This window comes from Xyrauchen texanus, chromosome 35, assembly GCF_025860055.1.
Source record: "Xyrauchen texanus isolate HMW12.3.18 chromosome 35, RBS_HiC_50CHRs, whole genome shotgun sequence".
NCBI lineage: Eukaryota > Metazoa > Chordata > Actinopteri > Cypriniformes > Catostomidae > Xyrauchen > Xyrauchen texanus.
Window position 1 is genome coordinate 20,401,630 of NC_068310.1, and position 15,977 is coordinate 20,417,606.

The 15,977-nt window shown below is 45.2% G+C and overlaps 1 protein-coding gene across 5 annotated transcripts in view; it reads right to left on the minus strand.

The window, feature by feature from the left end:
* Positions 1-522: 522 nt before the first annotated feature.
* Positions 523-15,977, minus strand: part of LOC127628838 (polyhomeotic-like protein 2) — a 74,750-nt gene continuing 59,295 nt past the window's right edge. For all 5 annotated transcript variants that reach the window (XM_052105760.1, XM_052105763.1, XM_052105759.1 and 2 more), the window contains 5 exons: positions 14,767-14,869; positions 14,526-14,640; positions 10,793-10,889; positions 10,423-10,696; positions 523-1,598 (listed from right to left, as the gene is read on the minus strand). In XM_052105760.1, the coding sequence (XP_051961720.1) occupies positions 1,444-1,598; positions 10,423-10,696; positions 10,793-10,889; positions 14,526-14,640; positions 14,767-14,869 (744 nt within the window). In that variant the 3' untranslated portion in view covers positions 523-1,443. The remainder of the gene's footprint in view (positions 1,599-10,422; positions 10,697-10,792; positions 10,890-14,525; positions 14,641-14,766; positions 14,870-15,977) is intronic.

Sequence of the window (15,977 nt, forward strand, 5' to 3'; positions counted from 1 at the left end):
ATGTGTATGACTTTCTTTCTGCAGAACACAAATATTTTTAGAATTCAATGGTGGCTAGAACTTTTAAGCTCAAAAAAGTACATAAAGGTAGCATAAAAGTAATCCATATGACGCCAGTGGTTAAATCCATGCCTTCAGAAGCGTTATAATAGGTGTGGGTGAGAAATGATAAATATTTATGTCCTTTTAATACTTATGCTTTAATGTAGAGTTCCCACAATCATGGAAAACCTGGAAATATCAGGGCATTCTGAAATTGTAATTTCCAGGACAAGATAAGCAAAAATGTATGGAAATTCATATTGTGAATATAATTTTGGCCAAATATTTTTTGTGAGCATTTGTGTAGAGGAAAAACCTTCAAGTCTATGTGCCAATTTCATGGACCAAGTATAATCAGTTAAGTCTAATCTAAATACTTTGAACATACAAATGGAATTTTTCCCAGCAATCTCTTTAAAATTATTTCTTAAAAAACAAACTTGTTTAATAATCATGAACTACTGGAAAGAAAAAGGTGTTTTCTCAGGATTTATTTTCAAATATAAAACACAATCAGAGACTTGCTCTCAATAAATACAGAAATTTGATTTAAAAAATGAATGTAAAAATACAGAGACACAAGCTGCACTACATTTCCACACTGAAGTGATTTAGAAGAAAACAAACATCCGAGTTAACGGATCATACGGAGATGGGCTTAGATCTTAAATGTAGAATGCTTTTAGCAGTGGTTTTTAAATCTGAATACTGGTATGAAAAACTATAACTGGCAAATGGGGAATAAAAATGCTTGAATAGTTGTGTATAATCTTTGGGATATTTAGAGAAATATTAGGCACATCTTGGATAGTCATTTTGAGGACAAAATCTGAATTGTAATTGCATGCGAAATGAGGAATTTCTCCGAAAACGTCAGATGAACAAACTCGAACATGTTTACTACCTACGAACGATGGCACACTCCAAGGCTAATGGTTTATTCAATTAAATTTTCCTTGGCTATACAATAAAAAAAAATTGAGAACCAGAACTACAACACAATGTCTTTATGTCACTTGTAAGATAGAACAGTTCAAAACAGAATAGAAACTAAACCCATTTCCACACTACCATACAATTTCCCTGTCTGTAAATCAAGAGCCTTTGTTTGCACAAATGGTAAAGTACTTGTGCTTGTCTTCTTGTGGGATATCAGCAAAATGGATTGTTACCCTCTGGGCCTGGCACAGTAGAGTAAACCAGAGTTCCAGAATTAATCACAACATTATCCTTTAAGGATAAAACAAAATTCCAATTGTGACCAAAGGTATACACAAATTTCTATGGTTTTGAGGAGCAGCAATACTCAGGACCCACAGCCTTAATGAGATGAGGAAAACCAGTGCAGTGAAGTTTAGGGTGCCCTTTCCAGTTGTGAGGTTGATGGAGCAGTGGGAAACGCTACGAGTCCTTGAGCATATTGATGCGGGCAAAGATTTTCAGTGCAGGCCCCAGTTTGATGTTCATGGTGCTCATGAGATGGTCCTCTTTCAGCAGCAGCAATGCCTGCCCATCGATCTCCTGAGAGCGGAACTCTTCTGCAATCTCCTGGCAGCCTGACATAAACGGAACATTTTTAATTAACTAAACCAAAGAACAATTTATAAATTAAATGCTTAAAGTATTATTCCGGGTTCAGTACAAATGAAGCACAATCAACAGCATTTATGGCAAAATGTTGATTACCACAAAAGCATTATACAGTGCTATATAAATATTTGCCCCAATCCTGATTTCTTCTATTTCTGTGTACATCTCATACATATGTCAAAATAATAGTAGTGAGAATGATTTCTTTCATCACATTCCCAGTGGGTCAGAAGTTTACATACACTTTGTTAGTATTTGGTAGCATTGCCTTTTAATTGTTTAACTTGGGTCAAATGTTTTGGGTTGCCTTCCACAAGCTTCTCACAATAAGTTGCTGAAATTTTGGTCAGGTTTGTAGGCATCCTTACTTGTACATGCTTTTTCAGTTCTGCCCACAAATTTGAGCATTGAGGTCAGGGTTTTGTCATGGCCACTCCAATACCTTGACTTCGTTGTCCTTAAACCATTTTGCCACAACTTTAGAGGTATGCTTGGGGTCATTGTCCATTTGGAGGACCCATTTGCAACCAAGCTTTAACATCCTGGCTGTTGTCTTGAGATGTTGCTTTAATGTATCCACATTATTTTCTTTCCTCATGATGCCATCTATTTTGTGAAGTGCACCAGTCCCTCCTGCAGCAAAGCACCCCCACAACATAATGCTGCCACCCCCATGCTTCACGGTTGGGATGATGTTCCTCATCTTTCAAGCCTCACCCTTTTTCCTCCAAACATAACAATGGTTCCCCTTCTGTCGCTCTCTCCACGTTGTGTCGGAGAAGCGACACTAGGGGTCTCTCGAGCGCCGATATCCACCTCTGATCTATGTAAAAAGGCCAATGAGAGTTGGCAGCCAGTATTTGCATGTCCCGCCCCCGGACATACGGGTATTTAAGCGGCGCAAATACAGGAGTTCATTCAGAAAATTTCTTCGGAGCCAAATGGTCTGTCTGCAGTTTGCTGCGAGTTTACACACCACTACGTTCCTGTTTCCTCTGACGTTCTGCATGCTGTTGGATTTGACGGCGCACAACAGCGGCTTTCTCCTACTTGCACGGCGTGCATTGTTGCCCCTGAACGCTTCGACAGCGCAGACACACACACATACTGTGTATTAAAAGAGTTATTTCCCTTAAAAGAGTGAATTTCTCTAAAAGAGCAAAACACAGCGGCGTTGAACGTCCTTTTCAGGACGCGTCTTTTTCAAGATGCCCTTCCGCCCCTGTGTTGTTCCTGGATGCGGTGGAAGCCTCTCTGCTTCAGACGGCCACAGGCGCTGTCTCGTGTGTTTGGGCCGCGATCACACCGAGGCAGCGTTTGTGGATGGTTCATGTTCTCACTGCGAGAACATGACCATGACCACGTTAGCGATCGCGGCTTGCTTTCAACAGAAAGCAAGCCACCCCAGCTGCACCCGCATTGTTCCTTCTTCCCACGGGATTGAGGACGATGCGGTTGGCGCTGAGGGCGATTTGAGGCGGCAGCGGGTGCAGTTTCGCCAGGTAGCCCCCGCGAACCTCCCGTTCCCGACACGCTTCGCTGGTCCCGTCCACGCTTCGCGGCGATAGCGGCTCGCCTCACGGCCTGGCTGTCTATCCTCCTGAGCCCGAAGCAGATGAGCTTGCCGCCGCATCGGAGAGTGTGATGTCTGATGCCGAGGACTCCCCTGGACTGCCGCCTTTGGGCCAGCAGGCCCAGGCTGAGGCCGGCAGCTCAGATGTCTGACATGCTTTCCGGGCCGCCGTGGCGTGGGGTTGGATTGGAACCCTCCATCCTCCCCACAGCCTTCACGGTTGGATGACTGGTTCCTGGGGGCAGCGCGCCGTTCGCGCCACGCATCCCCCAGTCCCGTTTTTCCGGAGGTGCATGACGAGCTGGCGTCTACGTGGAGAGCCCGCTCTCCGCTCGTCTAGGTGCCACCCGCTCCACTCTCACCACCCTCGACGGCGGAGAGCGCCACGGATACGGGCGATTCCCCAGGTCGATAGGGCAGTTGTGTACCATCTATGCCCGGTAGCCCTACCTCCTGGCGTGGCCGCCCGTACTCCCATCCAAGCCCTGTAGGACAACATCCTCGCTCAACGCGAAGGCCTACAGTCGCGGCTGGACGCGCTGCCTCCGCCCTGCATGCGATGGCCCTCCTGCAAGTCCACCAGGCCAAAGCACTCAGAAACATGCACGGGGGTGGACCTGATCCCGATGTGCTGCAGGAACTGCGCTCAGCGACCGACCTCGCCCTGAGAGCGACGAAGGCCACAGCGCAGGCACTCGGACAGGCGATGGCCACCCTAGTGGTCCAGGAACGCCATCTCTGGCTCAACCTGGTCGAGATGCGTGAGGCCGACAAGAACCGCTTCCTAGACGCACCTGTCTCCCAGATTGGCTTTTTTGGCGACACTGTCGAGGACTTCGCCCAACAGTTCTCCGCGGTGAAGAAGCAGACGGAGGCCATATCTCACATCATGCCTCGCCGCACACCTGCCGCTATGGGCCCTGCCCCGTCTGCTCGCCGAGGGCGTCCCCCTGCGGCAAAGAAACCAGCTCCTGCTCCGCCTCAACCCGGGCCCAGCTCTCAGCCCCAGCGTCGAGCACCCCTTAGGCGGCGCACGCCCCCTGTCTCACGAACTCCCTCTAGGACCCGGAAGGCTCCCAAGCGTTCCTGAGACAGTCGACCCAGAGCCGAAGACGTTAGCTCCGAAGGTGGTAAGACCGCTCCGTCCCCCGGTGGAGGGCCGGGAGGAGAATCCTTTGTTTTTTCATTTGCCACACCCCCTGACGGGGGCTGTGGTACCCACATTCTCAATAAAAGAGCTATTTCCTTTGCCTCTGGGTCACCTGGCCCGCAAATGCCGTTCTCACGGCAATCTGCTTTCAGATTACGACAGTCCCGGTACACCGGACGTGGCGATCCCGCCTTCCGCCTGCCCACGACTGTCCCCCGGCCGGCCGGTTCAGACGAGTCCAGAGGACGCCAACATCAGACCTCCTCCTCAGTCACGAACCCGCACCCTGCCGGGCGCGCGGAGCAAGGTAAGTGCTTTGAGTCTATTCTCAGCACCTCAGCCTCAGGCCGCAACAAAGCCGCCCGACGCTGCATTACCTGTTCCGCCCCGCTGGGTACGTCCAAAATACTCGTCCCTTTGGTGCTCCTAGCGCAGAGCTGGGAAGCGTGGTTTTCGCTGAGACTCGGTTACGCAATTCAGTTTGCCCGGCTCCCGCCCCCCTTCAGGGGCGTCCGCTTTTCCGCAGTACACGGCGAGCATGCCAGTTCCCTGCGCACGGAAATCACGACCCTCTTAGCCAAGGGCACGGTAGAGCCCGTCCCTCCAACCGAAATGAGGAAGGGTTTCTACAGCCCTTACTTCATTGTACCCAAGAAAGGCGGCGGCTTACGACCAATCCTGAACCTGCGAGTTTTCAATCGGGCCTTGTTAAAACTCCCGTTTAAAATGCTCACGCAGAGAAATATTCTGGCTGGTGTTCAGCATCTAGATTGGTTCGCAGCGGTAGACCTGAAGGACGCATACTTCCACGTCTCAATTCTGCCATGACACCGACCCTTCTTACGGTTCGCGTTCGACGGCCAGGCGTTTCAGTACAAAGTCCTCCCCTTCGGCCTGTCTCTGTCCCCTCGCGTCTTCACGAAGGTCGCAGAGGCGGCCCTTGCCCCGCTACGAGTAGCCGGCATCCGCATTCTCAACTACCTCGACGACTGGCTCATCCTAGCACACTCTCGAGAGTTATTATGCACACACAGAGACCAGGTGCTCCGGCACCTCAGCCGCTTGGGGCTTCAGGTCAACTGGGAAAAGAGCAAGCTCACTCCGGTTCAGAGCATCTCTTTTCTCGGGTTGGAGTTAGACTCAGTCTCAATGACAGCACGTCTCACGAGCGAGCGTGCTCAGTCGGTGCTGGACTGCCTCGCTTCCTTCAAGCCAGGCACAGTGGTCCCTCTAAAACTTTTCCAGAGGCTCCTGGGGCATATGGCATCCTCCGCGGCGGTCACGCCGCTGCGGTTGATGTATATGAGACCACTCCAGCACTGGCTCCAGACTCGAGTCCCGAGACAAGCATGGCACCACGGCACGCATCGGGTAAGGATCACCCCCGCCTGCCTCAAAACACTCCGACCCTGGACAGACCTCTGCTTTTTACGGGCAGGAGTGCCCCTGCAGCAGGTGTCCCGATGCGTTCTTGTCACAACCGACGCCTCCCGGTCCGGGTGGGGTGCCGTGTGCAGCTGGCATGCAGCAGCGGGCCGTTGGAAAGGGGCCCCGCTGCGTTGGCACATCAACTGCCTGGAGTTGCTGACCGTCCTTCTTGCTCTCAGGAAGTTCCTCCCGTTAGTTCGGGACAAACACATCCTCGTGAGATCGGACAGCACCATGGTGGTGGCGTACATAAATCGCCAAGGCGGTGTACGCTCCCGCCACGTCACAACTCGCCCGCCGTCTCCTCCTATGGAGCCAGCAGCGACTCAAGTCGCTGCGTGCCACTCACATCCCCGGCAAGCTCAACGTCGTAGCGGACGCGCTATCACGACAACGCCTGCCCGGCAGGGAGTGGAGGCTTCACCCCAGTCGGTCCAGCTGATTTGGGAGCGGTTTGGCAAGGCCCAGGTAGACCTGTTAGCCTCCCAGGAAACCTCCCACTGCCCGCTCTGGTGCGCCCTAACAGAGGCTCCCCTCGGGACAGACGCGCTGGCACACAGCTGGCCCTCGGGGCTGCGCAAGTACACATTTCCCCCAGTGAGCCTTCTTGCACCGGTGCTGTGCAAGGTCAGGGAGGACGGGGAGCAAGTCACGCTAGTGGCCCCCTACTGGCCCACTCGGACTTGGTTCTCGGAACTCAGGCTTCTCGCGACAGCTCCTCCCTGGCGAATTCCCCTGAGAAAGGACCTCCTCTCTCAGGGACGGGGCACGCACTGGCACCCGCGCCCAGACCTCTGGAACCTCCACGGGATGCGGAAGAGCTAGCCGGCTTACCGGCGACCGTTGTGAATACAATCAACCAAGCCAGAGCCCCCTCTACCAGGCACCTTTACGCCCTAAAGTGGCGCTTGTTCGCAGATTGGTGTTCTTCCCGAACTGAAGACCCGCAGAGATGCGCGATCAAGTCAGTGCTCCGGTTCCTACAGGAGAGGCTGGACAGGAGGCTGTCCCCATCCACCCTCAAGGTGTATGTTGCCGCCATTGCCGCCCACCACGATCCTGTAGACGGCAAGTCTTTGGGTAAGCATGACCTGATCCTCAGGTTCCTGAGAGGCGCCCGGAGGTTGAATCCCTCCCGGACAGGCCTAGTTCCCTCCTGGAATCTCTCGGTAGTCTTGGCAGGACTCCAGAGACCTCCCTTCGAGCCGCTTGAATCAACTGGACTCAGGGCCATCTCTCTTAAGACAGCCCTGTTGATCGCGCTCGCCTCTATCAAGAGGGTCGGGGACCTGCAAGCGTTCTCTGTCAGCGACACTTGCCTGGAGTTCGGTCCGGCAGATACGTCTGTGATCCTAAGACCGCGACCGGGCTATGTGCCCAAGGTTCCTACCACACCATTCCGAGATCAGGTAGTGAACCTGCAAGCGCTGCCCCGGGAGGAGGCAGACCCAGCCCTTTCGTTGCTATGTCCAGTGCGCGCCCTGCGCATTTACCTGGACCGCACACAGAGCACCAGACGCTCTGAGCAGCTCTTTGTCTTCTTTGGGGGACGGCAGAAAGGGAATGCCGTCTCCAAACAGAGGCTCGCCAACTGGGTTGTCGACGCCATCACACTGGCTTATCACACCCAGGCCATGCCCCTACCCTTGCGGGTCCAAGCTCACTCAACAAGGGGTGTTGCGTCCTCATGGGCACTGGCCAAGGGCACCTCCCTAGCAGACATCTGTAGAGCCGCGGGTTGGGCAACACCCAACACCTTCGCGAGGTTTTACAAACTCCGCGTTGAGTCGGTTGCGTCTCGTGTTTTCTCAGTTCCGAGCTCGTAGAACTCGGTAACACGCAGACCGACCGGCCGGGTGGATCGCTTGCGCCCAGCGCCCTTTTCCTGACGTTAAGGTAAAGTAGTGCGCCTTCTTCCGAGGGCGCCCCACTCCGAGTCGGGCCCCTGGTTGATTCCTCCCCAGCCCTCCGGGTCCGCGGTTCAGCGGAGGAACTCGCCGACCCAAGCCACTGCGGGTACCCTGATGGCTACCCTGTTCTGGTATAGGTGCTCCACAGGTAAGGCCTCCTGCATGGACTCCCCCTGTGTGTAATTCCACGGTTCTGTCCCCTTACGAGCGGACCCCCGTGTCTCCCTTAGGCAGTTACAACTGCCCCGGTCGCCGTGCAGTAGCAACTCCCCCCTTTCGAGGCTGGATCTACCACCGCACCATACTTTCCACATGAGCCCTAAGACGGACGTGTGACGTGTCTACTACTTTTCCTCCCCAAGAAAAAGGGCAGGTGTGGTCTCCGCAGGGTCTGGGTAAGACCCGCTTCCCTATATGCGTGTAAGGGCCCCGGCCGTGATTGCTCTATGCGAGAAACATAGAGAGAAAAGAGGCCCAGCCAGGCTGGCCCGTTCCCATGTTGGCAAACATCGCCTTGTTCCCCTCCCAGGGTAACTAGAAGGATCCCGATGTTCTTATGGGGCATTGGGGAAGGGTACGTGCAGCCAGGTACAGACGATGCGCGGCACTGGATGAAATCCCTGCCCGCCTCTGTATCGGCGGTTCACGTACACGGTTCAGTGCATGGCAAGATTGGAATGGGTCCCCTAGTGTTGCTTCTCCGACACAACGTGGAGAGAGCGACAGAAGGGGAACGTTTGGTTACGTATGTAACCTCCGTTCCGCGAGGGAGGGAACGACACATTGTGTCTTTCCTCCGCCATGTCGCTGAACCGAGCCACTGTTGTGGCCGGACCATTTCTGGCTCAGAAAAATCCTGAATGAACTCCCGTATTTGCGCCACTTAAATACCCGTATGTCCGGGGGCGGGACATGCAAATACTGGCTGCCAACTTTCATTGGCCTTTTTTCATAGATCAGAGGTGGATATCGGCGCTCAAGAGAGACCCCTAGTGTCGCTTCTCCGACACAACATGTCGTTCCCTCCCTCGGGGAACGGAGGTTACATACATAACCAAACGACATTATGGCCAAACAGTTAAAGATTTGTTTTTTAATCAGACCAGAGGCCATTTCTCCAGAGGACAGACCAGAGGAGGATTTTTGTCCCCATGTGCACTTGCAAACTGTAGTCTGTTTTTTTTATGGTGGTTTTGGAGCAGTGGCCTCTTCCTTGCTCAGCAGCCTTTCAGGTTAAGTCGATATAGGACTTGTTTTTAATGTGGATATAGATACTTGTCTACATGTTTCCCCCAGCATCTTCACAAGGTCATTTGCTGTTGTTCTGGGATTGATTTGCATTTTTCTCACCAAACTATGTTAATCTCTAGGAGACAGAATGTGTCTCCTTCCTCAGTGGTATGATGGCTGCGTGGTTCCATGTGTTTATAATTGCATTTGTACAAATGAACGTGGTACCTTTAGGTGTTTGGAAATTTCTCCCAAGGATGAAGCAGACTTGTGGAGGTCTACAATGTTTTTTCTGAGGTCAAGCAAAGAGGCACTGAGATTGAAGGTAGGCCTTAAAATACATCTACAGGTACACCTCCAATTGACTCCAATTTTCCAAGGCACAGTTAACTTAGTGTATGTAAACTTCTGACCCACTGGAATTGTGATATAGTCAATTAAAAGTGAAACAATCTGTCTGTAAACAATTGTAAAAAATTACTTGTCATGCACAAAGTAGATGAGTGGTTAAAAAATGAGTTTAAGACTTCAACCTAAGTGCATGTAAACTGACTTCAACTGTATATTGTGTTTGCTCAGGTAGCCTTTGTTTTATGTAATCTTGTTTGAAGATCTAAAAGAGTTTAGTATGAAGAATACACAAAAATAGAAGAAGAAATCAGGAAGAGGGCAAATACTTTTTCACAGCACTGTATAATATACAAGAAATAAATATAATAATACTTTAACAATTAGGGATTGGCCCAATTCATTTCCATTGTAAGTGCCTAGCATTAACCCATATTTTTGCTTTAAAAATAAATTAAATCAACAATTTTTAGGTGTCGTCTAATGTTATGTTGTCATGGCAACAAAGTTGTAAAATTGGATAAAAATTGAAAGATTAGTAAGCAATTTTATCACATTAAAATCCTGTTAACACATATTGTTTCATACTGTACAGTATATGGGGGCTATTTTGAAACTGATCTACATTAAAGCTGCTTGAGTGGGAAACTATCCAATAATATATGGTATGAAATCACAACTGTATTTTCTGGCACAACACAATGAAGGGGCTCTGAATGAGTCAAATTTTCATAGAATTAAACTTGAACAGATAAACTTACCTCAAATACAATGACAAAACAGAAAACACTAGAATAAACTTCTCTAACATAGTGTGTGCAGGGATGCAGGTCTGTAACGATTTTTTTTTTTTTTTTTTTAAATCTGTTAATTTAAATGAACTGCCAGAACAAATCGATTCACTATAATGAATACATTTTTATAATGCTACATAGGGGAGATTAGAGTGCTTTTGATTATTGCCTCAGCTTGCTGGTCTGTAAAGCCGAGTAGAAGATATAAAATTCAGACATGTAGCATTTTGTTATGTTACACATGCAGCATGTTGGAAAAAGCAGCTTGTTACTGGAATATATATAAAAATTTAGCTAGTCACTCTACTAAATTTTTACAGCTCAAAGTTAATCCCATAAAATCACTAGGGTAGCTACCTGGAAGAGAGCTGATGAACTCATAAACATCCTCAACATTCCACTTGGCTGGATCACTGGCCAAGAAGTGCTGCGTAAGTAGAGGGAGCTCTCTACTGTGATCAGATCGGTTTTCATTTGGAAGCCTCTGGGCACCAGAGCTTGCTGCAGACTGTGGCGAAAGAGGCTCTTCATAGCTGGACATGTCTGAGCACTGGCTTGACTCGCCATAACTAGGATGTGAAGGGTGTGGGGACAAAATAGATGCTCCCATGGCTGTTTGAGAACTTGGATTCTGTGAAAGAACACGAGACAAAGCACATTTCTGCTCAAATCAACCAAATTGGACACTGACGTGATAAATCAGAGAACGGTAGACATAATGAATTACCTGTTTCTTGATATCTGTGGCTCTCTGTTTCTTTAGTTTCTCCAAGGTTGATTTTCTTGGGAAAAGTCCCATTCGCTTTGTGCATCCCACATTATACCTGGAAGTGAAAAACAAAAAAGTGTCAACCAACCACTCATTATCATTTGCAATAGTGTTTTAATAGTAATTATCAGAATATAGGTGAAATGTTGTTGATCATAAACTGATAAATCAGACGATATTTGGCCATTTTAAGATTATCAGCACTGGCTTTTAACTGTGCCAACCTAACAGAAGTTTCTTCCAATTCGACCCACAGCCTTGTCCAAAAGTAATGTCTAATTTCTGTTTTCAATTTTTTTTTGTGAATTTCACGAGGTACATTTTGTGCATACACAGTTACCTGTATATGTGTCTCAATTGTTATTACAAGTGTATTACATATATCACAATTTATTGCCATGCATATATATATATATATATATATATTAGGGCTGTCGAGTTAACAAGTTAATAACGCGCAATTAATTATACAAAAAAATAACGCGTTAAAATTATTAACGCATTTAATCGCATGCTTGTAGTACCACCTGTATACTCCAGAGGGCAGTAAGTGAAATGTCAGCTGTGTGAGCAACACACAGTTTGTACAGTGAAGAAAACAACACAGATATGCGTTACTAAGGGTTCAAATGCGAACTAAGGGATCTCAATGTGTTTAAAGATCGAGTATTAAACTATATTTAACTTGACACAGTGACCTAAACATTTTATTTTATGACGCAACACAAGCATGTCTGACGCAGGTCGTATAGTAGGGTGACCCAGTCCCGAAATTGGGAGCTTTGTTCCACATCCCGCAAGTCATAAGCAGTGTCCCACATTTCAATTTTGTATCTTTATTATTATTTCGGCATAATTTTATTTAATCGTCCTTTAATTACAAAATCACTATAAAAAATTGTTAATAAGAAAACACTGAACATGTGCAGCCTTTTTTCTTGCCAGAGCGGGAAAACACTGGGAAAAAAAACTGCAACAGAAAAATGGGTCTATCCGGAGCTCCCGAGAAGAAAAAGTGCCTTTGTTCGTATAATAAAGAATTGGAGAAAATATATACATGGTTAAAACCAGTTACAGGTGACCCTAAAAAAGGAGAGTGCAGGGTATGCCACCGAAGTTTCACGGACAGCTCTGCTGAAGCAGTTCAGTGCCCCAAACACGACAGCTCTGATATCTTTGGCTTTGAGCATTCCTGTCACCAACGCATTCGTGGAGAGGGTGTTTTTACTGATGACCGCTGTGTGAACCGAGACAAGGAACTGAGCATCTGTGGACCTCATCAAAAGTGAACTCCTGGTGAAAGTGAACACCTACACCTGCCAGGAGTTCTACAGTCATAATGAATGAGAAGGCCCTACTCGAAGCAGCCAGATCAGACAAAAAATTTTTAATTCAAGATGCACTAAATCCGGTAAGAACGCATTTAATCTTTCTAGTCTTTAATAATGGAATTGATGTGCTTATTTGGAAATGTGCTTTTTAACGATTAGATTATTATTTTCACTTCATTATATTTACATTGAGTAGGTCTGAGCTGTTAAAATTAGTTTGTATCGTAGACCTTATGTCATTAACATTTAACATCACTGCTAAAATACATCTAATATAAAATCAATATTTATTCACCTAGTACAAAAATAGTAAGTTATGTCTCCCTCGTGTCCCGCAAAATCAGGTCTGCTGACCTGCAACAGAGCAATAGCCAGGTGGTCACCCTATCGTATGGTCTTTACCTCACAAATATTTAATTACCGGTTAAGGATGTGTCCTTTAAACTGTTCCACCATTTTTACCCAGTCAATCTTTATTTAAGAAACATGCTCCCTGAAATAGATGCACTTTGCTCCTTCTGTAATGCTGTACATAAATCTGCCCCTCATCTTTTTTGGGGAATGTGTCCACGCAGTAGTATTTTGGATTATTTTAATTTTATATATTATTTAAATACTCTTGTACCTCCAACAACTCCAAAGCATTGAAAACCATTGCACTATGTAATGAATATAATGTCTTGGCATTATTGTAAAATATATCTGTAGTACTGTGTACTATGTATACCCCTGGCTTGTTTCTAAAAAAAAATGTCTGACGCAGGTGTTCATTGACGGGTTCTTGTGTACAAGCCCTCATAATAAATCTCCAACTGATTGACAAATTCACTTGTGAAATGGATTGCTGTGAACTGTATGCCAATGACTGACTTATGATCAATAATATGGTAGTAAACAATACATTGTATTCTAAATCCATTTTTTGTCTTATCAATGATGAACTATTCTGCTACAAGAATGTAATGCATTTTAATTATCTGATTATTTTTTTATTTGATATATATATATATATATATATATATATATATATATATATATATATATATATATATATATATATATATATATATATATATATATATATATATATATATATATAATTTTTTAATATTTAAAGATAACTATGTATAATTATTTCATCATAATGTATTGAATTATTGTTATATGAGGGGCTTTCTCAGCAAATATTTGTATATGCGATTAATCACAATTAATTAATCGGGACACCAAGTAATTAATTCTATTAAAAATGTTAATCGATTGACAGCCCTAATATAATATATATATATATATATATATATATATATATATATATATACATACATACATACATACATACACACACATCACATATATATTACGTATACATCCATCAGCCACAACATTAAAACCACCTGCTAAATATTGTGTAGGTCCCCCTCATGCCGCCAAAACATTGCCAACCCGCATCTCAGAATAGCTTTCTGAGATGATATTCTTCGCACCACAATTTTACAGAGCGGTTATCTGAGTTACCTTAGACTTTGTCAGTTCAAAATAGTCTGGCCATTCTCTGTTGATGAGAGAGGTCAACAAGGCATTTCCATCCACAGAATTCTAGATAGTTTCAATCTAGAATTTACTCAGAATGGTGCCAGAAACAAAAACATCCAATGAGTGGCAGTTCTGTGGATGGAAACGCCTCGTTGATGAGAGGTCAACAGAGAATGGCCAGACTGGTTAGAACTGACAAAGTCTACGGTAACTCAGATAATCACTCTGTACAATTGTGGTGAGAAGAGGCGCTGTTTTGGTGGCACGAGGGGAACCTACACAATATTAGACAGGTGGTTTTAATGTTGTGGCTTATCGGTGTATATGTATTATCATATACATCACAATTTATTGGCATTTTATCATCCATCAGCCACTCCACTCTAGTTATCGGCATTGGTCATTCAAAAACCCATATCTGTCTACCACTAAAATATTTTATTAAAGTAACATTATGTAACAAGTATAACTAGATAGGCATGTCTTTAAAGACAAACTTTGACATTGGCTTGACAAATCAGTGTCTGAAATGTACATGGGATTTACAATGTCTGCTGTGCAAAAAACATAAGTTTGGTCAGTTAGAAAAGACATAACACACTATTCCAGAACAGTTTGAAGGTCTATATAAAGTTTAGTGGATAGCTTAAAATCTCTAGGAGTTTGTGTTAGAAATGTTAGGCTTGGTTTAGGGATTTTGAAAGAAACTCTAAACAAAGTTTGTAGAATAAAAATATGTTGGCTTTGTCAAACCAATATAAATATGCTGTAAAAATGCAAAATCTTAAATAATGTATGGGCTGCAGAAGGATTTGTAATCCACATACCTCTTTGCACACACTGTAGAACAAAACCGCTTGGATCTCCTGAAGTTATAAGCAAAGTCTATATTTCCACAAAATTCACATGACAGCGTTGGCTCCTCATCCAGGTTCTTCAGCTCTATGAAGGAGTTTACATTACCAATTACAAATGCATGGCTGATTAACAGACAACAGTCTGTGCACTACTGATCCATCAAGTTGACCCTGTGCCAGTGTTTGCATGTGCCACTAAAGTAACCCTTACCTCGTTGTGAAAGGTCTTCCATCTCAGAATCTGCATTGTGAGAGGTTTGAGACTGAGGCTGCTTCTGCTTTAAATTCTCTATCAGCAAAGATGAACGTTCAAACTGCAATGATCAATAAGGTAGTTTAATTCTATTTATTTTCAATCACTTCAAGGACATTTTACTGCATTCTCAAATGTACCAGAGTATTCAATCAGCGTTTGCTCAAAGCTCACAGCTTTTAAAACTACTGAAATCTGTGCATATAACCCTGGTATATTGTCCACTAGAGGGAAGTGTGTCTCTTTCAATAAACAAAGACTTCAAACTGGAACAGATTTACCTTAACCTTACAAAAATCAGGAGTTCTGGCAAATCCCTGTGGCAAATTTGCAGCAAATGTGTCACTCATTTTTACACGCAAATGAGCTTTTGTGGCAAACTCTTCATTGTTGCCACAGGTTTGTCAGTAGTGAAAATTGTCCATTGTTGCCAAAGATTAGCTGCCAATCACAAGCTCATTTGCATGTGAAAATAGTGATTGGCAAATTTTCCAGAACTCTACATTTTTGTAAGTGAGGTCAACTCACAGCCATATCAGAGACTTGACAATGACATTTTTCACTGCATTTTCATAAATTGTAACTACCAAGACATTTTTTTTGTAATGTTTGCCAAGCAAAAATCCTTTCTGGCCATTTGTCGCACAAACACATACAAACTTCTACACACCCTTGCGAGGACCTCCCATTGACTTCTACAGTTAATAAATTATGCTAATTATAATAATTACACCCATAACACTTACAGACACCATGTGGCATTTTATTGCCATTATTTGGTCCTTAACAAGCATTTTCTACTTGTGAGGACTTTCACTATATTTGTGTCCCACAAAATTACAAAGAACTGTAGAAAGGACTATCCCTTTAAAGTATACTATAGTAAAAAAAAAAAAAAGTCTCATCATTTACTCGCCTCATGCCACCCCAGATGTGTATGACTATCTTCAGCAGAACACAAATATTTTAGAAGAATATCTCAACTCTAGAGATCCATACAATGCAAGTGAATGGTGGACAGAACGCCAAAGCTCAAAAAGGCAGCATAAAAGTAATCAATATTTATGTCATTTTTACTATATATTTTCCTCCCTGCCCAGTAGGCAGTGATATGCACAAATAATGCAAATTGCCAAAAACAAAAGAATGTGAAAGTGGAGATAATTATC